General features: G+C 44.7%; 1 protein-coding gene across 3 annotated transcripts in view; it reads left to right on the top strand.

The window, feature by feature from the left end:
• Window positions 1–26,960, top strand: part of nrg2a (neuregulin 2a) — a 180,508-nt gene that overhangs the window by 19,251 nt on the left and 134,297 nt on the right. Inside the window, exon 1 of one of the 3 annotated variants that reach the window (XM_031809393.1) lies at window positions 18,299–18,557. The exons of the other annotated variants lie outside the window; for them this stretch is intronic. Coding sequence (XP_031665253.1) covers window positions 18,449–18,557 — 109 coding nt within the window. The 5' untranslated portion in view covers window positions 18,299–18,448. Of the gene's footprint in view, window positions 1–18,298; window positions 18,558–26,960 lie in introns of those variants that run through there. 3 annotated transcript variants of the gene reach the window in all.

The following is a 26,960-nucleotide window of genomic DNA, read 5'->3' as shown; positions in this document are numbered from 1 at the left end:
CACTAGTCTGGTCCCATAGAGAGATACTAGTCTGGTCCAATAGAGAGACTCTAGTCTGGTCTCATAGAGAGACACTAGTCTAATCCCATAGAGAGACACTAGTCTGGTCCCAGAGAGAGACACTAGTCTGGTCCCATAGAGAGACACTAGTCTGGTCCCCATAGAGAGACACTAGTCTGGTCCCCATAGAGATACCCTAGTCTGGCCCCATAGAGAGACACTAGTCTGGTCCCATAGAGAGACACTAGTCTGGTCCCATAGAGAGACACTAGTCTGGTCCCATAGAGAGACACTAGTCCTGTCCCATAGAGAGACATTAGTCTGGTCCCATAGAGAGACACTAGTCTGGTCCCCATAGAGAGACACTAGTCTGGTCCCATAGAGATACCCTAGTCTGGTCCCATAGAGGGACACTAGTCTGGTCCCATAGAGAGACACTAGTCTGGTCCCATAGAGAGACACTAGTCTGGTCCCAGAAAGAGACACTAGTCTGGTCCCAGAGAGAGACACTAGTCTGGTCCCATAGAGAGGACATCTGGATAACACTCAATCCTAGAGCACACACACACACACACACACACACACACACACACACACACACACACACACACACACACACACACACACACACACACACACACACACACACACACACACACACACACACACACACACACACGAACACACACACACACACACACTGTAGTTCTGGCAGAGCACTGATTTCAAGGGATCAGTGAAAGCTCAGTGATTTTTCAGAAAGAGGCGAGGGTGCAATTCTAACAGGGTGTGGTTCTGCAGACTATTAAACCCCAGAGTAGAGAGGCTGATGGTTAGGTGAGGGTGGGGAGTAAACCTGCTAGTTAGTGACATCAGTGACTTATTACTAGGCACTGCATCTCAGTGCTAAAGGCTTCACTACAGACCCTGGTTCGATTCCAGGCTGTATCACAACTGGCTGTGATTAGGTCCCATAGGGCGGCACACAATTGGCCCAGCATTGTCCGGGTTAGGGTTTGGCCAGGGTAAGTGTAAATAATAATGTAAATAAGAAATTGTTCTTAACTGACTTGCCTATTTAAATAAAGGTTTAAAAAAAACGATGAAATACTAATTACAGTAAGGTCAACCTGTGACAAAGAGGAGGTGATGTTAGATGGGAGATGGTGAGAGCTTTTCCTGTGACAGGGTTGTGTGTGTGTGAGGTTGCTCTGGTGGCACGCCCTATTGGCTGCTGTGTTGCTATGTCCATCTCTTCTCTTACAGGCCTCTCTGTCTCTCTGTCACTAGATGAGTCAGCCGCGGGGCCATAAGAAGGACACGTCTTCACCAATAAATCCACCATTAGATCAATCAATTATTAGATGAATCAGTCCATTTTCATTTAGTATAGAGCCATTTCCAGGAGAAGGAGAGTCCTGGTGGTATGATGTAGTTATAAAGACTGAACTGACAGATGGAAGATGGGATGGAGGCAGAGAGCTGACGGAACCGAGAGACTAAAGAGCTGAAATCTCATTTTCTCACTGGCCTTGAGAATGGAGCATGCCCAGTGCTGGTGTTTATCCACGCTCTCCTCTCTCCCATCAGAGATGGTGTTTATCCACGCTCTCCTCTCTCCCATCAGAGATGGTGTTTATCCACGCTCTCCTCTCTCCCATTCAGAGATGGTGTTTATCCACGTTCTCCTCTCTCCCATCAGAGATGGTGTTTATCCACGCTCTCCTCCCTCCCATTCAGAGATGGTGTTTATCCACGCTCTCCTCCCTCCCATTCAGAGATGGTGTTTATCCACGCTCTCCTCTCTCCCATCAGAGATGGTGTTTATCCACGCTCTCCTCTCTCCCATCAGAGATGGTGTTTATCCACGCTCTCCTCTCTCCCATTCAGAGATGGTGTTTATCCACGTTCTCCTCTCTCCCATCAGAGATGGTGTTTATCCACGCTCTCCTCTCTCCCATTCAGAGATGGTGTTTATCCACGTTCTCCTCCCTCCCATTCAGAGATGGTGTTTATCCACACTCTCCTCACCCCCACTCAGAGATGGTGCTGCTGCAGTTTCCCTTAGGCTCAAAACAGCACAGCCCAGCCCAGGCTCCTCTCCCTCATGGACATCTGTGTTATGTGGTGCAGCCGCCAGAATGCAACCGCCCTACGTCTCTCTCTCTCTATCTCCCCTCTCTCTCTCTCCTCTCTCTCCCACTTTATCTGCTCTCTCTATCTTTCTCTCTCTGTCTCTCTCTTCTCTCTCCATTCTGCCGGTTTCTCACACTGTCTCTCTCACTCTCATTCTCTCTAGCCTCTCTGAGTGTGGTTTCCATGGTGACAGCTGTGTGCTGCGGAAACGTCAAAGAGCTGAATCCACCCAGGAACGCTCCCGCATTAAACACTTAAATACTTCCTCTCTTTCCTAGCTCACTCTCTTTTTTCTCTCACTCTCCTCTTTCTCCCTCTTTTTTTCTCTCTCAATCTCTCGCTCATCTCTCTCTCTCTTTCCTTCTCCCTCTCTAGCTCTCTTTGTCCCCCCCCCCCTCTCTCTCTCTCTCTCTCTCTCTCTCTCTCTCTCTCTCTCTCTCTCTCTCTCTCTTTCCTTCTCCCTCTCCAGCTCTCTTTGTCTCCCTCTCTAGCTCTCTTTGTCTCCCTCTCTCTCTCTCTCCCTCTCTCTCTCTCTCTCTGTCTCTCTCTCTCTCTCTCTTTCCTTCTCCCTCTCCAGCTCTCTTTCTGTCTCCCTCTCTCTCCTCTTTCGCCCTCTTTTTCTCTCTCTCTGAATCTCTCGCTCATCTCTCTCTCTCTCTCTCTCTCTCTCTCTCTCTCCCTCTCTCTCTCTCTCTCTCTCTCTCTCTCTCTCTCTCTCTCTCTCTCTCTCTCTCTCTCTCTCTCTCTCTCTCTCTTTCTCTCTCTCTTTCCTTCTCCCTCTCCAGCTCTCTTTCTGTCTCCCTCTCTCTCCTCTTTCGCCCTCTTTTCCTCTCTCTCTCAATCTCTCGCTCATCTCTCTCTCGCTCTCTCTCTCTTTCCTTCTCCCTCTCTAGCTCTCTTTGTCTCCCTCTCTCTCTCTCTCTCTCTCTCTCTCTCTCTCTCTCTCTCTCTCTCTCTCTCTCTCTCTCTCTCTCTCTCTCTCTTTCCTTCGCCCTCTCCAGCTCTCTTTCTGTCTCCCTCTCTCTCCTCTTTCGCCCTCTTTTTCTCTCTCTCTGAATCTCTCGCTCATCTCCCTCTCTCTCTCTCTCTCTCTCTCTCTCTCTCTCTCTTTCCTTCTCCCTCTCCAGCTCTCTTTCTGTCTCCCTCTCTCTCCTCTTTCGCCCTCTTTTTCTCTCTCTCTCAATCTCTCGCTCATCTCTCTCTCTCTCTCTCTCTCTCTCTCTCTCTCTCTCTTTCCTTCTCCCTCTCCAGCTCTCTTTGTCTCCCTCTCTAGCTCTCTTTGTCTCCCTCTCTCTCTCTCTCCCTCTCTCTCTCTCTCTCTCTCTTTGTCTCTCTCTCTCTCTCTCTCTTTCCTTCTCCCTCTCCAGCTCTCTTTCTGTCTCCCTCTCTCTCCTCTTTCGCCCTCTTTTTCTCTCTCTCTGAATCTCTCGCTCATCTCTCTCTCTCTCTCTCTCTCTCTCTCTCTCTCTCTCTCTCTCCCTCTCTCTCTCTCTCTCCCTCTCTCTCTCTCTCTCTCTCTCTCTCTCTCTCTCTCTCTCTCTCTCTCTCTCTCTCGCTCTCTCGCTCTCTCTCTCTCTCTCTCTCTCTCTCTTTCCTTCTCGCTCTCTTTCTGTCTCCCTCTCTCTCCTCTTTCGCCCTCTTTTTCTCTCTCTCTCAATCTCTCGCTCATCTCTCTCTCGCTCTCTCTCTCTTTCCTTCTCCCTCTCTAGCTCTCTTTGTCTCCCTCTCTCTCTCTCTTTCATTCTCCCTCTCCAGCTCTCTTTCTGTCTCCCCCTCTCTCCTCTTTTGCCCTCTTTTTCTCTCTCTCTCAATCTCTCGCTCATCTCTCTCTTGCTCTCTCTCTCTCTCTTTCCTTCTCCCTCTCTAGCTCTCTTTCTGTCTCCCTCTCTCTCGCTCTCTCTCTCACTTTCTTTCCCTCTCTCTCTCCTAAAGTACACTTTTTACTTCCCTCACTAAATGGCTGTTCTATATTTGAATCCATTCACCAGTTTGCAATAGTAAATGTAGGAATAAACATTTGTCTGGGATCTCTTACCGTCAGTATCATTTCAGCTGTTGCTGAGCAGTCACTGATTTTTAATCCGAACTGACCTTGGTGAAACTGACCTTGAGCGAAACTGACCTTGAGCGAAATAGCCCTTTCCTTTCCCGAGGCCTCCAGATGTCAGTCACATTGATTGGTGTTGTGTGGGCGTCTCCACTGCAGGTGCCATCATTCTGACAGACAGGCAGTAGATCTCCTCTCCCCACCCGTTTAGTCTCTCTGTGTCATTCACAGCTACACAGACACAGGGACCGCATCCCCCAGACTTGGAGATACAGGGCCTTGCAAAAGTATTCAGACCCCTTGGATTTCTTCACATTTTATTGTGTTACAAAGTGGGATTCAAATGTATTTGATTGTATTTTTTTTGTCAACAATCTACTCGTTTTTCTTTTTTAAAGATGAATAAAAAGTAAATAACTAAAATATAGTCGTTGTGTACGTATTCAGCCACTTTGTTTAAGCAAGCCTCTAGCAATTAGTTCAGGAGTAAAACGAATCACAAATCACATAATAAGTTACATGGACAAATAATAAGGCTTGACATTATTTTCTTATGACTAACCCTTCCTCTGTCCACCATACATACAACATCTGTAATGTCAAGCACAGATTCAACTTTAAAGACCAGGGAGCTTTTCAAATGCCTCATAAATAAAGGCCGTGATTGGTCGATGGGTAACTATAACCAATCAGAAATGTAATATCTCTTGAAGCATGGAATGCCAAGAGTGTGCAAAGCTGTCATCAAGGCAAAGGGTGGCTACTTTGAAGAATATCAAATATAATATATTTAGATTTGTTTAACACTTTTTTGGTTACTACATGATTCCATATGTGTTATTTCATAGTTTTGATTTCTTCACTATTATTCTACAATGTAGAAAATAGTAAAAATAAAGGAAAACCCTTGAATGAGTAGCTGTGTCCAAACCTTTGACTGGTACTGTATACATTACGTAACTTAGAGATATATATCCCGTGTCATTCTCAGGACTGGGTTTACAGAGGAAACAAAGGCAGGCTGATCCTTGTTGTAGAATGGTAATTATAGGGTTACCTGCCTGTGTAGTCAGTTGGTTTAACAAGACTCTGCCTCAGTGTGTGTGTGGTTAGCTGAGCAAACAGATACATATCTTGTTCCAAGACAGCTAAGAAGCAGCTAGGACGGTTTTGTATTTTCTGATAAAGAGGACACACACTGTTTGCTGTATCTTACTCTGCTTTACTTGATCCTTTACATAATCCCTCTATATCTTGTATTTCCCTCTCTATCTTGTATTTCCCTCTATATCTTGTATTTCCCTCTCTTCCCTCTATATCTTGTATTTCCCTCTATATCTTGTATTTCCCTCTCTTCCCTCTCTATCTTGTATTTCCCTCTCTATCTTGTATTTCCCTCTATATCTTGTATTTCCCTCTCTTCCCTCTCTATCTTGTATTTCCCTCTCTATCTTGTATTTCCCTCTATATCTTGTATTTCCCTCTCTTCCCTCTCTATCTTGTATTTCCCTCTCTTCCCTCTCTATCTTGTATTTCCCTCTATATCTTGTATTTCCCTCTCTATCTTGTATTTCCCTCTCTTCCCTCTCTATCTTGAATTTCCCTCTCTATCTTGTATTTCCCTCTCTTCCCTCTCTATCTTGTATTTCCCTCTCTATCTTGTATTTCCCTCTCTATCTTGTATTTCCCTCTCTATCTTGTATTTCCCTCTCTTCCCTCTCTATCTTGTATTTCCCTCTCTATCTTGTATTTTCCTCTCTTCCCTCTCTATCTTGTATTTCCCTCTCTATCTTGTATTTCCCTCTCTTCTCTCTCTATCTTGTATTTTCCTCTCTTCCCTCTCTATCTTGTATTTCCCTATCTATCTTGTATTTCCCTATCTATCTTGTATTTCCCTCGCTTCCCTCTCTATCTTGTATTTCCCTCTCTTCCCTCTCTATCTTGTATAACCCTCTCTTCCCTCTCTATCTTGTATTTCCCTCACTTCCCTCTCTATCTTGTATTTTCTTCTCTATCGTGTATTTCCCTCTCTTTCCTCTCTATCTGGAATTTCCCTCTCTTCCCTCTCTATCTTGTATTTCCCTCTCTTCCCTCTCTATCTTGTATTTCCCTCGCTTCCCTCTCTATCTTGTATTTCCCTCTCTATCTTGTATTTTCCTCTCTTCCCTCTCTATATTGTATTTCCCTCTCTATCTTGTATTTCCCTCTCTATCTTGTATTTCCCTCTCTATCTTGTATTTCCCTCGCTTCCCTCTCTATCTTGTATTTCCCTCTCTATCTTGTATTTCCCTCTCTATCTTGTATTTCCCTCTCTATCTTGTATTTCCCTCTCTATCTTGTATTTCCCTCTCTATCTTGTATTTCCCTCTCTATCTTGTATTTCCCTCTCTATCTTGTATTTTCCTCTCTTCCCTCTCTATCTTGTATTTCCCTCTCTATCTTGTATTTCCCTCTCTATCTTGTATTTCCATCTCTTCCCTCTCTATCTTGTATTTTCCTCTCTTCCCTCTCTATATTGTATTTTCCTCTCTTCCCTCTCTATCTTGTATTTCCCTCTCTATCTTGTATTTTCCTCTTTCCTCTCTATCTTTATTTCCATCTCTTCCCTCTCTATCTTGTATTTTCCTCTCTTCCCTCTCTATCTTGTATTTTCCTCTCTTCCCTCTCTATCTTGTATTTTACTCTCTATCTTGTATTTCCCTCTCTATCTTGTATTTCCCTCTCTATCTTGTATTTTCCTCTCTATCTTGTATTTCCCTCTCTATCTTGTATTTCCCTCTCTATCTTGTATTTCCCTCTCTATCTTGTATTTCCCTCTCTATCTTGTATTTCCCTCTCTATCTTGTATTTTCCTCTCTTCCCTCTCTATCTTGTATTTCCCTCTCTATCTTGTATTTTCCTCTCTTCCCTCTCTATCTTGTATTTGACTCTCTATCTTGTATTTTCCTCTATTCCCTCTATCTTGTATTTTCCTCTCTTCCCTCTCTATCTTTTATTTGACTCTCTATCTTGTATTTTCCTCTATTCCCTCTATCTTGTATTTTCCTCTCTTCCCTCTATCTTGTATTTTCCTCTCTTCCCTCTATCTTGTATTTTCCTCTCTTCCCTCTATCTTGTATTTTCCTCTCTTCCCTCTATCTTGTATTTTCCTCTCTTCCCTCTATCTTGTATTTTCCTCTCTTCCCTCTCTCACCCCCCACCTCTCTTTGTGGTCTCCCTCTCTCCACTGCTTCCTTTGCTTCCTCTCTCAGAGTCAAGTCTCAGAGTCGGTCTCCCCCCCCTCCCCACACACACACCCACACACTCTGCTCACAGAAAAGCAGACCGATCTAAACAAGGTGATGGATGTTTAAAACCATTTCGTCTTAAAAGATAAACTAGTGTGCTTGTGAAGGGGTGCGCTATCTGATGATGTGCAGGTACAGGATAGAGGGGCTCTGAATGGAGGTGCAAGACAGCTATCCGGTCATATTTGAGACTAAGAGCAGAGAGGGCTGCAGGCTGCAGGAATGGATGTGGGTCTGGTAGGGGCTAGTTCTTGGCCCAGGAGGGAGGCAGAGATGGGGCCTGTGAAGGGTTTAAGAGCAGAACATCCAGGGAATCCAAGCCAGAAATTTGATAGGTTTATTTTTATTTACTCTAAATGTCAGGCTCCCCCCACAGCACTCCTCTCTCTCTTGGCCCATCCACCACAGCACCCCTCTTTCCCTCTCTCTCGGCCCCTCCACCACAGCACCCCTCTTTCCCTTTCTCTCGGCCCCTCCACCACAGCACCCCTCTTTCCCTCTCTCTCGGCCCCTCCACCACAGCACCCCTCTTTCCCTCTCTATCGGGCCCTCTACCACAGCACCCCTCTATCTCTCTCACTCGGCCCCTCCACCACAGAACCCCTCTTTCCCTCTCTCTCGGGCCCTCTACCACAGCACCCCTCTATCTCTCTCTCTCGGCCCCTCCACCACAGAACCCCTCTTTCCCTCTCTCTCGGCCCCCTCTACCACAGCACCCCTCTTTCCCTCTCTCTCGGCCCCTCCACCACAGAACCCCTCTTTCCCTCTCTCTCGGCCCCTCCACCACAGCACCCCTCTTTCCCTCTCTCTCGGCCCCTCCACCACAGCACCCCTCTTTCCCTCTCTCTCGGGCCCTCTACCACAGCACCCCTCTATCTCTCTCACTCGGCCCCTCCACCACAGAACCCCTCTTTCCCTCTCTCTCGGCCCCTCTACCACAGCACCCCTCTTTCCCTCTCTCTCGGCCCCTCCACCACAGAACCCCTCTTTCCCTCTCTCTCGGCCCCTCTACCACAGCACCCCTCTTTCCCTCTCTCTCGGCCCTCCACCACAGCACCCCTCTTTCCCTCTCTCTCGGCCCTCCACCATAGCCTGATGTCAGGATGGCCCCGGGACCAGACTGTTGAGAAACAGCAGATGCTTCGTAATGGAAGCATTTTTTAAAATTATAATTATTATTTAATAGATTTTATTATTGTTTTGTGATGCACTTTGAGATTATACAGAATAATGAAAAGCGCTTTATAACTGTAATAAATTATTATTATTCATGGATTAGAAAAAGGAGGGACAGAGTATTCGGCGTGTACTGTGGTTGTACTGTGGTTGTACTGTGTGACTGTGCTGTGGTTGTACTGTGTGACTGTGGTTGTACTATGTTTGAACTGTGGTTGTACAGTGTGTGTGCATGCGTGACTGCCCCTCCAGTGAGATATACCTGCTGGAGCGCGTGCAGCGGGTGGGTGCTGCTATGGTGACCAGTGAGATATACCTGCTGGAGCTCGTGCAGCGGGTGGGTGCTGCTATGGTGACCAGTGAGATATACCTGCTGGAGCGCGTGCAGCGGGTGGGTGCTGCTATGGTGACCAGTGAGATATACCTGCTGGAACGCGTGCAGCGGGTGGGTGCTGCTATGGTGACCAGTGAAATATACCTGCTGGAGCGCGTGCAGCGGGTGGGTGCTGCTATGGTGACCAGTGAAATATACCTGCTGGAGCGCGTGCAGCGGGTGGGTGCTGCTATGGTGACCAGTGAGATATACCTGCTGGAGCGCGTGCAGCGGGTGGGTGCTGCTATGGTGACCAGTGAGCTGAGATAAGGTGGGGCTTTACATAGATGACCTGGAGACAGTGGGTTTGGCGACGGATATGAAGCGAGGGCCAGCAAACAAGAGCATACAGGTCGCAGTGCTGGGTAGTATATGGGGCTTTGGTGACAAAACGGATGGCACTGTGATAGACTGCATCCAATTTGATGAGTAGAGTGTCGGACGCTATTTTGTAAATTACATCGCCAAAGTTAAGGATCGGTAGGAAGGTCAGTTTTACGAAGGTATGTTTGGCAGCATGAGTGAAGGAGACTTCGTTGCGAAACAGGAAGCCGATTCTAGATTTAATTTTGGATTGGAGATGCTTAATGTGAGTTTGGAAGGAGAGTTTACAGTCTAACCAGACACCTAGGTTTTTGTAGTTGTCCACATATTCTAAGTCAGAACCATCCAGAGTAGTGATGCTGAACGGGTGGGTAGGTGTGGGCAGTGATCGGTTGAAGAGCATGCATTTAGTTTTGCTTGCATTCAAGAGCAGTTGGAGGCCACAGAAGGAGAGTTGTATGGCATTGAAGCTCGTCTGGAGGTTTGTTAACACAGTGTCCAAAGAAGGGCCAGAAGTATACAGAATGGTGTCGTCTGCGTAGAGGTGGATCAGAGAATCACCAGCAGCAAGAGCGACATCATTGATGTATACAGAGGAAAGAGTCGGCCCGAGGATTGAACCTGTGGCACCCCCATAGAGACTGCCAGAGGCCCGGACAACAGGCCCTCCGATTTGACTAACTGACCTCAGTCAGAGAAGTAGTTGGTGAACCAGGCGAGGCAGTCATTTGAGAAACCAAGGCTGTTGAATCTGCTGATAAGAATGTGGTGATTGACAGTCGAAAGCCTTGGCCAGGTCGATGAATACAGCTGCACAGTATTGTCTCTTATCGATGGCGGTTATTATGTCATTTAGGACTTTGAGCATGAGGTGCACCCATGACCAGCTCTGAAACCAGATTGCATAGCAGAGAAGGTACGGTGGGATTCAAAATGGTCGGTGATCTGTTTGTTAACTTGGTTTTCGAAGACCTTAGAAAGGCAGGGTAGGATAGATATAGGTCTGTAGCAGTTTGGGTCTAGAGTGTCTCCCCTTTGAAGAGGGGGATGACCGCTGCAGCTTTCCAATCTTTGGGGATCTCAGACGATACGAAAGAGAGGTTGAACAAGCTAGTAATAGGAATTGCAACAATTTCAGCTGATAATTTTAGGAAGTGAGGGTCCAGATTGTCTAGCCCTGCTGATTTGTAGAGGTCCAGATTTTGCAGCTCTTTCAGAACATCAGCTATCTAGATATGGGTGAGGGAGAAATGGGGAGGCTTGGGCAAGTTGCAGTGAGGGGTGCAGGGCTGTTGACCAGGGTAGGGGTAGCCAGGTGGAAAGCATGGCCAGCCATAGAAAAATGCTTGTTGAAATTCTCAATTATCACGGATTTATCGGTGGTGACAGTGTTTCCTAGCCTCAGTGCAGCAGGCAGCTGTGAGGAGGTGCTCTTATTCTCCATGGACTTTACAGTGTCCCAGAATGTTTTGAAGTTAGTGCTATAGGATGCAAATTTCTGTTTGAAAAAGCTAGCCTTTCCTAACTGCCTGTGTATATTGGTTCCTAACTTCCCTAAAAAGTTGCATATCGCGGGGAATATTCAATGCTAATGCAGTACGCCACAGGATGTTTTTGTGCTGGTCAATGGCAGTTAGGTCTGGAGTGAACCAAGGGCTATATCTGTTCCTGGTTCTACATTTTTTTTAATGGGGCATGCTTATTTAAGATTGTGAGGAAAGCACTTTTACAGAATAACCAGGCATCCTCTACTGACGGAATGAGGTCAATAGCATTCCAGGATACCCGAGCAAGGTCGATTAGAAAGGCCTGATCGCTGAAGTGTTTTAGGGAGCGTTTGACAGTGATGAGGGTGGTTGCTTGACCGCAGACCCATTACGGACGCAGGCAATGAGGCATTGATCGCTGAGATCCTGGTTGAAGATAGCAGAGGTGTATTTGGAGGGCAGGTTGGTTAGGATGGTATCTATGAGGGTGCCCGTGTTTATGGATTTGGGGTTGTACCTGGTGGGTTCATTGATCATTTGTGTGAGATTGAGAGCATCGATCTTAGATTGTAGGAATGCTGGGGTCCCAGCTTAGGTCACCCAACAGCACGAGCTCTGAAGATAGACGGGTGCAAATAATTCACATATGGTGTCCAGGGCACAGCTGGGGGCAGAAGGTGGTCTATAGCAAGTGGCAATGGTAAGAGGCTTGTTTCTAGAGAGGTGGATTTTTAAAAGTAGAAGCTCAAATAGTTTGGGCACAGACCTGAATAATAAGACAGAACTCAGCTATCCCTGCAGTAGATTGCAACTATGCCCCCTTTGGCAGTTCTATCTTGTCGGAAAATGTTATACTTAGGGATGGAAATTGCTGAGTTTTTGGTGGTCTTCCTAAGCCAGGATTCAGACATGGCTAGGACATCCAGGTTGGCAGAGTGTGCTAGGGCAGTGAATAAAACAAACTTAGGGAGGAGGCTTCTAATGTTAACATGCATGAAACCAAGGCTTTTACGGTTACAGACGTCAACAAATGAGAGCGCCTGGGAATTGTGATTGGAGCTAGGCACTGCAGGGCCTGTATTAACCTCCACATCACCAGAGGAACAGAGGAGGAGTAGGATAAGGGTACGGCAAAAGGCTAAAAGAACTGTCTGTCTAGTACTTTCAGAACAGAGAGTAAAAGGAGCAGATTTCTGGGCACGGTAGAATATATTCAAGGCATAATGTACAGACAAAAGTATGGTAGGATGTGGATACAGTGGAGGTAAACCTGTGCATAGAGTGACAATGAAAGAGATAATGTCTCTAGAAATATCATTTAAACCAGGTGATGTCACCGCATGTGTGGGAGGTGGAACTAAAGGCGTATTGAGCAGGGCTAGAGGCTCTACAGTGAAATAAGCCAATAATTACTAACCAAAACAGCAATGGACAAGACATATTGACGTTAGGGAGAGGCATGTGTGGCCAAGTGATAATAGGAGTCCAGTGAGTGGCTTCAGGCAGCTAGTGGGCCCGGGCTAGCAAGCCAGCAGAAGGCCATAGAGGGACGTTGCGATGGAAGAAAGTCTGTTGTGGCCTCCTCATGCTGTGATGTCAGCAGACGGATCAGCAGGGCTCTGAATGGTAAACCAGGCATAATTGGCAAAATAGGTATAGTGGCCAAAGAATTTATCCGATGGGCCTCTTAAGCTAATAGTCCGATGTGTTCTAGACAGCTAGCGTGCCACGGAGAGCAGGCCTAGCAAGGCTAGCTCCAGGCTAATTGGTCCTTGTTTCGGGACAGAGACCTAAGTCAGGAGTGGCCACTTGGATAGCAGCTAGCTATCCAGGTGAGAAAAAAAGGTTCAGAACTTGCAGTAGGAATCCAGAGATATGGAGGAAAAAAGTGTGATTTGTTCTGGTTTGAGTCTGGCGAGACTGGCGAGAGTTGTCCGGGCTAAAAGTAGCTGATGACCACTAGCAGTGGCTAGCTGTCTACTAGCTAGTAGCTAGTTAGCTGGCTAGCTTCTGTTGGGGGGTTCCGGTTCAGAGGACGGATCAGCAGTGTTCTGTGTTGTATCGAATTGCAATATACAGTCATTAAAACTCATTTTTCAACCACTCCACAAATTTCTTGTTAACCAGCTATGGTTTTGGCAAGTCAGTTAGGACATCTACTGTGTGTATGACACTTTTCCAACAATTGATTACAGGCAGATTATTTAACTTATAATTCACTGTATCACAATTCTAGTGGGTCAGAAGTTTACATACACTAAGTTGACCCTGACTTTAAACAGCTTGGAAAATTGCAGAAAATTATGACATGGCTTTAGAAGCTTGTGATAGACTAATTGACATCATTTGAGTCAATTGGAGGTGTACCTGTGGATTTATTTCAAGGCCTACCTTCAAACTCAGTGCCTCTTTGCTTGACATCATGGGAAAATCAAAAGAAATCAGCCAAGACCTCAGAAAAAAATTGTAGACCTCCACAAGTCTGGTTCATCCTTGGGAGCAATTTCCAACGTTCATGTGCCACGTTCATATATTTAAACAATAGTATGCAAGTATAGACACCATGGGATCACGCAGCGTCATACCGCTCAGGAAGGAGACGCGTTCTGTCTCTTAGAGATTATTGTAGTTTGGTGCGAAAAGTGCAAATCAATCCCAGAACAGCAGCAAAGGACCCTGTGAAGATGCTGGAGGAAACAGGTACAAAAGTTACTATATCCACAGTAAAACAACAAGCCCTATATCGACATAACCTGAAAGGCTGCTCAGCAAGGAAGAAGACACTGCTCCAAAACCGCCATAAAAAAGCCAGACTGCAGTTTGCAACTGCACATGGGGACAAAAATTGCACTTTTTGGAGAAATGTCCTCTGATCTGATGAAACAAAAATAGAACTGTTTGGCCATAATGACCATCATTATGTTTGGAGGAAAAAGGGTCAGGCTTGCAAGCCGAAGATCACCATCCCAACCGTGAAGCACGGGGGTGTTAGCATCATGTTGTGGGGGTGCTTTGCTGCAGGAGGATCTGGTGCACTTCACAAAATAGATGGCATCATGAGGGCGGAAAATGATGTTGTAGAAAAGGCCCATGGAGTTGGTGGAATAATCCTTTAATTCATTGCCATTTACTCAGCTGGGCCAGGGGCGCTTTAATTAGGTCAGGTGGAAATGTCCGTCAGATCTCAACTCCATAAAAGGAGGAAATTGCCATCGCCTGATCTCGCTGCTTTCTCTTCCTTGACTCCATCTGATCCAGAAGTTCTGTGCGTCCATGAATCCACCTAAGTCCACCGACTCTGTTACCTTTCATGTTACCTTTCATCTGAACTATCTTTTGCGATCCGGAGATGGGCCACCAGTTATTGTTAATAGTTATTACCGCGGAGCGCGGCTTGGAGCACAGCTTGGAGCGCAGGTTCAAACATATTGTGTAATGTGAATTGTCAATGATCACGGCCCTACGGCTCCTCATAGGCCAATTATGCAATCGATATGGTTCATGTGTATTGAAATTAATTATATGTACACATGAAGACAATTGAAAGAGTGAAATGAGAAACGCCATTGTTTGCTAACTGATTGACTTTGATCATGGGGATTATAGATTGTATCACCATTCACTGTTTGTATTCTTTCATGATTTATGATAAATAGTTACGACCCTAAATGACTCACGGATGATTACTATTGACTTCTTAATGAACTGGACTGTTGAATTCCCTAAACTTATGTTAATAATGAATGATCTGATTTGATCTTTGATTATGAATTTGATTGGATACATGTTATTTGTTTCCTTTGTGATGCAGCACAGACTACTCAGTAAATATACCACTTTATGGTTAAAGGAATTCCTGCCTCAGTCTCATCCATTCCTCTGTCACCTGACACGTGACCACCTGTTTACCTTCACTGTCAGTCATCCTACCTGTCCAGATACCCACACAGATTCCACTAATCTTTCAATGTGGATATATCGAAGCAACATCTCAAGACATCAGTCAGGAAGCTAAAGCTTGGTCGCAAATGGGTCTTCCAAATGGACAATGACCCCAAGCATTCTTCCAAAGTTGTGGCAAAATGGCTTAAGGACAACAAAGTCAAGGTATTGGAGTGGCCATCACAAAGCCCTGACCTCAATCCCAAAGAACATTTGTGGGCAGGACTGAAAAATCGTGTGCGAGCAGGGAGGCCTACAAACCTGACCCAGTCACACCAGCTCTGTCAGGAGGAATGGGACCAAATTCACCCAACGTATTGTGGGAAGCTTGTGGAAGGCTACCTGAAACGTTTGACCCAAGTAAAACAATTTAAAGGCAATGCTACCAAATACTAATTGAGTGTATGTAAACTTTTGACCCACTGGGAATGTGATGAAAGAAATAAAAGCTGAAATAAGTAATTCTCTCTACTATTATTCTGACATTTCACATTCTTACAATAAAGTGGTGATCCTAACTGTCCTAAGACAGGGAATTTTTACTAGGATTAAATGTCATGAATTGTAAAAAAAAACAACTGAGTTTAAATGTATTTGGCTAAGGTGTATGTAAACTTACGACTTCAACTGTATGTATAGTGGCCAAAGAATATGTCCGATGGGCCTCTTAAGCTAACAGTCCGATGTGCTTTAGACAGCTAGCGGGCCGCGGCTAGCAGGCTAGCGGGTGGGCATACAGGGGACGTCAAGACGGAGGAGTCAGTTGAAAAAACCCCTCGGGCAGAATTACGTTGGTAGTCCAGTCGTGATGGGTCAGCGGGGGTCCAGGTTTTGTAGCCCAAGGAGTGGCTGATGGGCCTCTTCGGCTAGCCGGGAGATGGGCCTAGCAGATGGGCCTAGCAATGGCTTACTGATTACTAGCTAGTAGCCAGCTTTTGATGGGGGTTCCGGTTCTTAAGTATAAAAAATAGCAGATCCGTACCACATTGGGTGAGGCAGCTTGCTGGAGACTATTCATTCTGTAGATGGAAAGTGATATTAAAATATATCCGAAATATATACAGAAAAAAACAAGGAAAAATGTTATTTAAGACAAAACACAAAACTAAACTAAATAAAATAAAATAAAAAAGATTGAAAAAAATAGCATAATGATACTCTCTTGGTTTGTACACTATTAAAAGTCTTGTTGGAACACTCAGTGAACATTTTAAGTAAGTTATTCAAAAGCATCTACATAACTTATGTAGATTAGCATAAATAAAAACTCTATAGCAACATTTTCACTTCTGATCTCAGAAGGTTTAAAAAAAACTTACCGGTCAGGGAACGTATGGCTTCGTTCCCACAAACAATGTGAAACCCCCACAACTTCCAAGGAACCAAATGTGTTAGCTGGTTATACACTGACACACTGTGACAGACTCACGCGCACACACACATGCACACGCACACACACAGACACAGGTGCCAGAGAGGACAGCACAGCCAGAGGCATAGCAACGAGACCCATCTTGCTCAACAAAGGGGGGAGACAAGGGTTATGAAGGCGAGGATTGTTGAGGAGGTGGGAAAGAGGGGAACGGGGGTGAGGAGGGGGAGGGTGGTGCTTCCTGTCAAACTGGAGCCCCTTCAGTTCTACTCCGTCATCACCGCCGACAGATTAGATCACTATGCAGAATCTCTGAGAGAAGAGCGGAGAGGAGGAGAAGAAGGAGAGGTGAATAGAGGGAGTGTTGATAAAGGTGGGAGATATATACACAGAATGAGAGAGAGAGAGACTCAATGGGCACTTGGCCTCCATTTTTTATTTGAAGTTTCCTGAGACTGAGTGGGGGTTTGCAGTGAGCGGGCTGACCTGTTGGGACATGATGACCACCCCCCCCCACCCACACCAAACACATGCCCCTCCCAACAGTGATATGGGTTCCTGAGGGCTGAACCGAGAGAACACCGCTGGGAGGCCCCCGATACCAAACTAGCAGATGAGTCACACAGAGCATTGTTTTGGTCACAAGTTTCATTGGGTGTCCTAGTCTGTTGTTTTTCGACATGTTACTCTCCTAGCTGCTAGCACTATACTCTTAGGAAAAAAAGGTGCTATCTAGAACCTTCAAGGGTCCCCATAGGAGAACCCTTTGAAGAACCCTTTTGGGTTCCATGTCCACAGAGGGTTCAACAGCCGAATAACTTTTATGGAACCCTTTTTTCTAAGAGTGTACACTAGAGAGTGAAATTCAGTTTGAGTGATATATGACAGGCTTAGTGCGTACAGTAACAGCTTATAAAATAATCAGTGGTGCTTTAAGAGCCTACTGTACATTAGCGTGTTACTGACATTGGCATTGTGTAGTATTTAAGGTGCTTTTAAGTGTGTTAGGTTATCTATTAGTAATGTGTCGTTTCTGTGAGAGGATGTAGTGTCTGTGAGAGGATGTAGTTTCTGTGAGAGGATGTAGTTTCTGTGAATGTCTTTATTTCTCAGACTTAATTACATTTCTTCATCAGCAGTAATTTACACTGTGACTGCTGTGCAGTTTTTCAAAGTATAGTGGTGGGGGTCTGTAAGACTGTGTGTGTGTCAGAGGAGGCTGGTGGGAGGAGCTATAGGAGGACAGGTTCATTGTAATGGCTGGAATGGAACAAATGGAACAGTATCATACACATCATACATGGAAACCACATGTTTGACTCAGTTCCATTTACTCAATTCCAGCCATTATAATGAGCCCTTCCTCCTATAGCCTCTTCTGGTGTGTGTGTGTGACCGAGCTTGCTGCTCAGGTTGGTGATGACACGCCAGCAGAGAGAGACATCCACAGACATGCTGGGGCTCGCTAACACGTCAGGGTAGGAGGACACAGGGAGGAGAAAGAGAGAGAAGAGAGAGAGAGAGAGGTTTCTAGTTTTGATTGGTTTCAATGCATATCCTCCTGTGGTTTCAGTGTTTATAACCCAAATCAGAACCAGATGATGGGAGTTTGGGGATAATGATATTGTGTAGAGACCACCTCACCAACCTGTCCAGACCCAAAGGAAGCTGGGTGGGGTCAGCATGGGTCAGGGGTTAACTGGCCCCTCTCCTGGGGTGAATGGGTTAGTCATAAAGAGAAGATGCTCCGGGCTAGGGGGAGGCTGGGGCTGGGGGAGGCTATACGTGGCCTGCTATACTGGCCATCTCCTCCGCTCTGTGGGAGTTTCCTCTCTCTCTATACTGGCCATCTCTTCCACTCTGTAGGGGTTTCCTCTCTCTCTCTCTCTCTCTCTCTCTCTCTGGTCTCCACTCCAGCTTGAGGGCCTGGAAGAGGCTCTGCTTATCTGATAGTTCCAGGCAGGGAACAGTTAATTGCTTGACAGCAATGGGAAATACCTCTTTGCTCACTCCCTTTCTCTCTCTCTTACTACTACCCTCCCTCTTTCTTCCCCTCCCCATTCTCTCTCCTTAGCGCTGTCGCCCCTCCTCTTCGGTCCTCTCTCTTCCTCTCTCTCTTCCCTCTCTCTCTCTCTGCCTTGCTGTGAGTAGGTGTTTCCCTACTGTGGGTGATTGGTGTGCGTCTATATAGGATTGGAGACGCTCTGGGTCTAGTGCCCACTTGCCACGCGCACCCCACAGGACTACCTGGTTTTTTTCTGTTTGTTTTTTTTCCTTCGAGGATTTACACTTTCAACTGACAGCATGTCGGAGGGCAGGAAAAAGGAGAAGAAAGGGAGAACAAGTGGGGGGAAAAGAGCACGGAAAGAGGAGAGAGAGCGCAAAGAGAAAGAATTGAGCGATCCAACCACAGGTAAAAAAAGAATGGCTGGAGAGGACATTTGGAGAGGCGTGTGTGTGTGTGTGTGTGTGTGTGTGTGCACTTGATTGTGTGTAAGTATGTGCACACTTGGCACAGACCTCAATTCAACATCTATTCCACATTGGTTCGACGTATTTTGTTGAAATGACATGGAAACAGCGCTGATTCAACCAGTGTGTGCCCAGTGGGTGTGTGGATGTGATGCAGTAGTGGGATTGCAGGACCTGTGAAAGAATGCATGGCCTTCAAAGCTTACCGCCAGGTTGTCACATGGAAGGGATGTGGCAGCATGTACATGTAGGAGCACATCTGGCTTGAGCGGTGTAGCTACACTGATGTGTCATCTAATGTGCTTTTTGTGTGCGAGCCCAAATCAAAGCCCTCAATGAGCTGGGGACCTCACTGCGCACTGCACACACCACGGTAACTCCACGGCAACACACAGCTGTGTTGGGAACACTTTGACAGAGGCCACAGGGTGTAACTCCTGTTATTTTTCGGGTTTCATATTTCACTTTCGCTTACGTGTCTCATTATATAGCAGCCTGAAACTGTTGTTTGCTTCTCCCATGTTTTCCTAGTCCCTTATAGACAAGGCTTATGGAGCAATACAATTGACAGTATATGTTTGAAGTACTGTATCACACACTACACAGTAACTTTATTTCTGACAGTATACAGTTAACATGGACCAACAGAACACACCCGGGGCTGTTCACTGTCTCCTAGCTTGTGTCCTGTGTCCAGTGGCTCATTCATTTCTCACAGGAAACCCCTCTGCCATTGGAATTGCGCTGCAGCTGCATTCTCAAACGCACCATTTTGCGCTCTCACTGGCGGCTGCTGCAAGCTGCAGCATGTTACTGCAGTTTGACCCTGGGTCGCAGGGAAGACCTACCCCCATCTCAAAGCGGTACTCTCCTCTCTCTGTCCCATGCTAATAGAATTAACATTTTATTTAGGTACTATATGTTATTTCTTACTCTCTCCCCCACGCCGTCTCTTTCTCACTGTTTCACACACACACACACACACACACACACACACACACACACACACACACACACACACACACACACACACACACACACACACCACACACACACACACACACACACACACACACACACAAATTAGGGTTGGGAATTGCCAGGGACCTCAAAATAAATGATCACAACACAATATTTATTGCAATTCTCACGATGCTATCTACAGTTGAAGTCGGAAGTTTACATACACCTTAGCCAAGTACATTTAAACTCAGTTTTTCACAATTCCTGACATTTAATCCTAGTAAAAATTCCCTGTCTTATGTCAGTTAGGATCACCACTTTATTTTAAGAATGTGAAATGTCAGAATAATAGTAGAGAGAATGATTGATTTCAGCTTTTATTTCTTTCATCACATTCCCAGTGGGTCAGAAGTTTACATACACTCAATTAGTATTTGGTAGCATTGCATTTAAATTGTTTTACTTGGGTCAAACGTTTCAGGTAGCCTTCCACAAGCTTCCCACAATACGTTGGGTGAATTTGGTCCCATTCCCCGTGACAGAGCTGGTGTGACTGGGTCAGGTTTGTAGGCCTCTCTATGCTTTTTTCACAAACTTTCTATAGGATTGAGGTCAAGGCTTTGTGATGGCCACTCCAATACCGTGACTCCACATCATTTTCCTATTTTTGTTTCATCAGACCAGAGGACATTTCTCAAAAAAGTATGATCTTTGTCCCCATGTGCAGTTACAAACCGTAGTCTGGCTTTTTATGGCGGGTTTGGAGCAGTGGCTGAGCGGCCGTTCAGGTTATGTCGATATAGGACTCATTTTACTGTGGATATAGATACTTTTGTACCTGTTTCCTCCAGCATCTTCACAAGGTCCTCTGCTGTTGTTCTGGAATTAATTTGCACTTTTTGTGACGGCTGCGTTGTCCCATGGTGTTTTTACTTGCGTACTATTGTTTGAACAGATGAGCGTGGTATCTTCAGGCATTTGGAAATTGCTCCCAGGGTTGAACCAAACTTGTGGAGGTCTACAATTTTTTTTCTGAGATCTTGGCTGATTTGTTTTGGTTTTCCTATGATGTCAAGCAAAGCAGCACTGAGTTTGAAGGTAGGCCTTGAAATACATCCACAGGTACACCTCCAATTGCTTCTAAAACCATGACGTCATTTTCTTGAATTTTGCAAGCTGTTTAAAGGCACTGTCAACTTAATGTATGTAAACTTCCGACCCACTGGAATTGTGATTCAGTGAATTATAAGTGAAATCATCTGTCTGTAAACAGTTGTTGGAAAAGTTACTTGTGTCATGCACAAAGTAGATCTCCTAACCGACTTGCCAAAACTATAGTTTGTTAACAAGAAATTTCTGGAGTGGTTGAAAAATTAGTTTTAATGACTCCGACCAAAGTGTATGTAAACCTCTGACTGTATATTGCAATTCGATACCGCAATTTGACTATGATTCGATGTCCAAACATATTGCTCACCATTTTATGAGTAGAAGGCCATTAGAAAACGAGTTTTGATCACTCATGGAAACAAAAGTTCTGAAAAACATTTTGTCTCACCATTTAAAAAGAAGATGGAGAATGAACTAGAGAAATATAAATAGCTGGGTTTTGGCACATGTACAGCTGTCTCGTACTAGCTAGTGTTAACTACCATTTTTTTGAGAATCCATACTTGGAGTCATATAATCTATATCATTTCATAAAAAATTATATTGCGATACTGTACTGTATTGATTTTTTACCCTCCATCACTAACACACACACACACACACACACACACACACACACACACACACACACACACACACACACACACACACACACACACACACACACACACACACACACACACAGTATGTTGTGGTTTATCCATGAATTCAATACTAGACTGGGAGAAATGTATCCGTTGTCATAGTGGGGGTTTTGCAGCCAAAGCTAAGGCATCTGTGACTGTGTGAGTAGCCCAGCCTGTGAACCCTCTCCAGGGTTATAAAAGAGTGCCTGTGCACCTCAGTCTGCCCTCACTAGCCCCTCAGTCTGCCCTCACTAGCCCCTCAGTCTGCCCTCACAAGCCCCTCAGTCTGCCCTCACAAGCCCCTCAGTCTGCCCTCAGTAGCCCCTCAGTCTGCCCTCAGTAGCCCCTCAGTCTGCCCTCACTAGCGTGAGACCCATGTCTGAAATGCAAGGCTCCCAGAGAGAGAGGTCAATCATAGCCCTGGGAAGTCACACTAAGATCTTAGATACCGCAGCTACATTAGCACGTCCCACAGACCACAAGACCTGTATTGTATTGTCTTTCGCTCCCCACCGCCTACCAAGCCCATACTTAGGTTTCTCCCTAATTTAGAGTGAGATTTCCGCCGGCTGAGGGCTCACAGTCCTGTCCTCTGCCTCACTAGGCTCTGGAGACCTTCACTGTAATAGCTTCCATTCCTCTTCTCTTTTAATGTGCTGATTATTCCATAGTTTTGTCACCTGTTTGTCTCAGATCGACAATACCAAATTCGTCATGACATTAAATTTGCTTGAAAGCTCTTAACACCTTTAGGAGAGGGGTGAGAACGTACGAAATGTACATGTGTTTTAGTTAGTTAAGATGAGAGAGAGAGAGAGAGAGAGGCCACGACCAGAGTTTACTTGCAGGCAGCTTTCCTGTCATCCATCATCCTCTCTCAGTGTTAGGTGGACTCTATGACACTGTCTTCTTTTCAAGTGCAGTAGATGCCTGTTTGATCTCTTGTTCTGCTCATTCAAGCCCTTAGGTCAACAATTGTTCTGCCTAGTTCTGCATCCCTCCGCTCCACTGTTAAACAGGTGTTGTGTCGTTTGGTGGGTCAGTCACCCTGTTGTGTACTGCATAATTATTATAATAATTATTATAATATTGATAATAATTGCAGCCCATTTATCAGTGTGTGGTGTTCGTGTCTGTGTCTCTGATCCCCAGTCAGACAATGTGCCTATTTACACAGCTAGGAGCATTGTGTTATAGTATAGCTAACCTGATGGTAATTTGCAGTGTTTTGTCTAGTGGAAAAAAGGATAAAAGAGCACCTGAGAGACTCCATTTGCCCTCTCTTAAGGGAGGGAAAAGAACTATGTTAAGCTTCCAGGAAGCACACTTGTTCTTCAGTTTATCCCACCTCACTTTTCATTTCTGCTGTACTATACTGCTTGCGACTGCACATTTATTCTACACGCAGCTGTAATAGTTTATTGGAGTCTTAACACTATAGTTCCTGCTGTAGGGCTTTTTTATCTGCTTCATGTTGACATGCTAGAGAAGAGAATGGCATGTGCTGAATAGAACACAATACCAAACAGAACACTTCTAGTTGGATGACTTCCTTGATCAGGGACAGTGACGACCTCAAGATATTCATTTATTTTACTAGGCAAGTTAGTTAAGAACAAATTCTTAATTTCTTGGAACAGTGGGTTAACTGCCTGTTCAGGGGCAGAACGGCAGATCTTGTCAGCGCGGGGATTTGAACCTGCAACCTTTCGGTTACTAGTCCAACGCTCTAACCACTAGGCTACCCTGCCGCCCCACTGTGCCATTGGAACACAGGAGTGATGGTTGCTGACAATGGGCCTCTATGCCTATGTAGATATTCTGTTACAAATCAGCAAATGTTGCATATAAGCTACTGGTAATGTTACCAGGGCTACGTTCAGTTGCAAAACTTTCTCAAACGTTGCAGATAGAAATTCCATGAATAGATATGAAATGCAGTGGGGAAGGTGGGAGGGTTGAGCGGGACTACTAATTCCCATAGCCTAATTTTCTGTACTCAAGGGAGAGAAAAACATAGCTAGACTGTTGTTTTACTATTAAACTCAATGCTGCTATTGTTTTTAATTTCGTAAAGCAGTTTGTGTTTCATAATCAGGCAAAAGGTAACTTACTAGAAGGCTGGTGGTGACTGGTTAGCTACAGGGAAGCAATAGAGTTACCTGTGTGACATATATAATAGGAGGCAGACCCTGAGGGGAGCCTGTCTGCTCACACTCATCGCTTGTTCCCCTGCTTATGTAGGCTGTGTGTGCCGGGTGTGGCGCGTCCTTCCCTCGCTTCTAATATTTAAATGTCTCGTCAATTGCCACTGAAAAATAGGTGTTTGACAAATATTTTTGTCACTATTTTTGTTTACAAAATGAACACTGTGGTAGACACTAGTTTTTAACTTAATCATTCGGAAATGAATGTCTCCATTTGAAATGAAATGTCCAAACTTACTTTACCTTGTATTGTAGTTGGTTAATCTTGTTATCAGGAATCACAAGGACATGTGGAGCCTATAGCAGTGAGAGGCTGGTCTAGCTTTTTAGCCAAGGATTAGTCTGACAGAGGATGTCACCTACTTAACACTAACACTGTTGGCTGGAGATCACCATAACTTTGAGACCACTCTGTTGCCTTTGCAGCAAAAACACCTTGAGGTTAAACCTGAGGATGAGCTCCTATCTCCCCCTGCCTCATCTGGCTGGCTGTGATAGCTCACTCTGTGTGTGTGTGTGTTTACCCCCTGCACTGTGAATGATCATTACCCCACCCTTTTGAAACTAACAAAAAGTTGTTGACAGTTCTGAGGCTCTGTCTTCTCTATGCGCTTTCTAACTAAGGTTGTGAAAAGTATGTACAGCTGGGGTAGGACTAAAAATAACGTGTCCTATTGATCTATGATGCATGGTCTTTATTCTGATGAGACATTCCCTTGTGTTTGATTCTGGCAAGTGCAGAAGGCACAGACAGTCTTGAAATGGCCCAGATCATTTAGAGACAGAAATAATTTCTGTTTGATGTTATAAACCCTTAGCCACTCCCTGTAAAACTTGACATACACAGTTGCACAGTCAAATCAGCAATGGATTAGGAGCACTACAGAGAATGTGAGGGTAGACTGGTGCTCATGAAGTGGGTAAAATGGATACCACTTGTGGATAAAAATGTTATGTCTCTGCGTGCCATATGAAGGAAGTTTCGCTAAAGCTAGTTTAGCACTGGCTCGCAAAACGACCTCTAACATCCTTCATACGGCACTCAGACATACAAATGGTATCCACAAGTTCATCTGACTCTGCTTATGTAGAAAACGGCTTCATTTCCAGAATCTCACAGTATCCCTTTAAACATTGAAACCAAGTTATTTTACAATTAGAATTGCCAGAATCTGGCAGTAAACCACTCATTCCTTTAATTTACCGTGTTAAATAACACTAATATTATTGGCTTTATAATATGGTTGGTAGCAACATGGAAAATCGTTGTGGAAATCTGTTGCAGCTCAAGTCGACAACAAAATCCACAATGCAATTATTTATCTTTAGCTGGCTGGCTAGCAAACGTAGCTACACACAATAATGCCAAAAACAACATCAGCATGTAACATAGCTAGTTAGCTGTAAAATTGCCTAAACAATTTGCGCTATCAATTTAGGAGTCTACAATCTCACCATGTTCAACCTGCAGATCGATGTGCCTCACAGAGTGGAGTGTAACATTTGCATCGGCAGATATACTTTTGAGGAAATGGAAACGTGGCCCATGCTGTCACTCATGCTAAATTGAGTCAAACTTTTTTTTTTGAAAGCAACAAAGCATGAAAATACTTTGCATTTGTTTTGTGTGTTTGTCAATAAGGGTGTGCAGGGTGTATACATGGTCTGTCGTACGGTATTTTGGTAAGAAGCCAATTTGACATTTGCTCAGGACATTGTTTTCACTGAGGAAATGTTGGAGTCTGCTGTTGATGATACTGCAGAGGATTTTTCAGAGGTTTCTGCTGACGCGTATTCCTTAGTAATTATTGGGGTCAAATTTGTCTCACTTTTGTGGATTGAGGTAATCAGGCCTTGGTCCCAAATATTAGGCAAGATGCCAGAGCCGAGGATAATTTTGAAGAGCTTCAGAATAGCCCATTTGAATTTGTGGTCTGTATATTTTATTGTTTCGTTTAGTATACCATCAACACCACAAGTCTTTTTGGGTTGGAGGGGTTGTATTTTGTCCTGTATCTCATCCAATATAATTGGAGAATCCAGTGGGTTCTGGTAGTCTTTAATAGCTGATTATAAGTTTTGTAAATGATCATGTATACGTTTCTTTGTGTTATGGCTGAAAAGGTTGGAGAAGTGGTCTATCCATACATCTCCATTTTGGATAGATGGCTCTTTGTGTTGTTATTTGTTTAGTGGGTTCCAATTTTCCCAGAAGTGATTTGATTCTATGGATTCTTCAATGACAATGAGCTGTTTTCTGTCATGCTGTTAAATCTTTTTTCTTGGTATATTTCTGTATTATTTTAGTATTTGACCATTTTACCATGTTTTTTTTGGTTGGATAGGTTTCTCAATTTCTTTCTTAGGTTTTCATGTTCTTCATCAAACCATTTCTCATTGTTGTTATTTGTCTTAGGTTTTCTTGCTGGAATTTGAAATGTTAGCTGATAGGTCAAATATATTGTTCAGACTGCTAAGTTTACACCTTCACAATTGCAGGAAAACATTTTGTCCAGGAAGTTGCCTAGGAGGGATTGGATTAGTTGGTGGCCAATAGTTTTTTGGTAGGTTTCTAATCAAATCAAATCACATTTTATTGGTCACATACACATGGTTAGTAGATGGTATTGCGAGTGTAACGAAATGCTTGTGCTTCTAGTTCCGACAGTGCAGCAGTATCTAACATGTAATCTAACAATTCCATGACAATTCTACACTACCTTCCTTCGGTCTATAGCATTCCTTAAGAGTCTGCAGTTTGTTCGGCTTTGATGCCTCATGGTTGATTATTGCTCTGTTCAAGTAGATTGTGATTTTGCTGTGGTCTGATAGGGGTGTCAGTGGGCTGACTGTGAATACTCTGAGGGACTCTGGGTTGAGGTTGTTGATAAAGTAGTCTACAGTACAACTGACTAGAGATGAGCTATAGTTGTACCTACCATAGGAGTCCCCTCGAAGCCTTCCATTGACTATGTACATACCCAGCATGTGACGGAGCTGCAGGAGTTGTGACCTGTTTTGCTGGTTGTGTTGTTGTAGTTGTGTCTAGGGTGGCATATGGGGGAGGGAATCCTGTCACCTCCAGGTATGTGTTTGTCACACTGTGTGCTGAGGATGTCAGGTTCTTGTCCAGGTCTGGCATTTAGGTCACCACAGACTAGTACATGTCCCTGGGACTGGAAATGATTGATTTCTCCCTTCAGGATGGAGAAGCTGTCTTCATTAAAGTATGGGGATTCTAGTGGGGGATATAGGTAGCACACAGGAGAACATTTTTCTCTGAGATCATTTCCTTTTGAATTTCTAGCCAAATGTAAAGTTTTCCTGTTTCGATGAATTTAAAAGAGTGAGTTAGGTCTTCCCATTTACCAAATTAAC

Source organism: Oncorhynchus kisutch, linkage group LG29 (genome assembly GCF_002021735.2).
Source record: "Oncorhynchus kisutch isolate 150728-3 linkage group LG29, Okis_V2, whole genome shotgun sequence".
Lineage (NCBI taxonomy): Eukaryota > Metazoa > Chordata > Actinopteri > Salmoniformes > Salmonidae > Oncorhynchus > Oncorhynchus kisutch.
The sequence above is the reverse complement of the archived record's forward strand: the minus strand, read 5'-3'. Positions and strand labels throughout refer to the sequence as shown.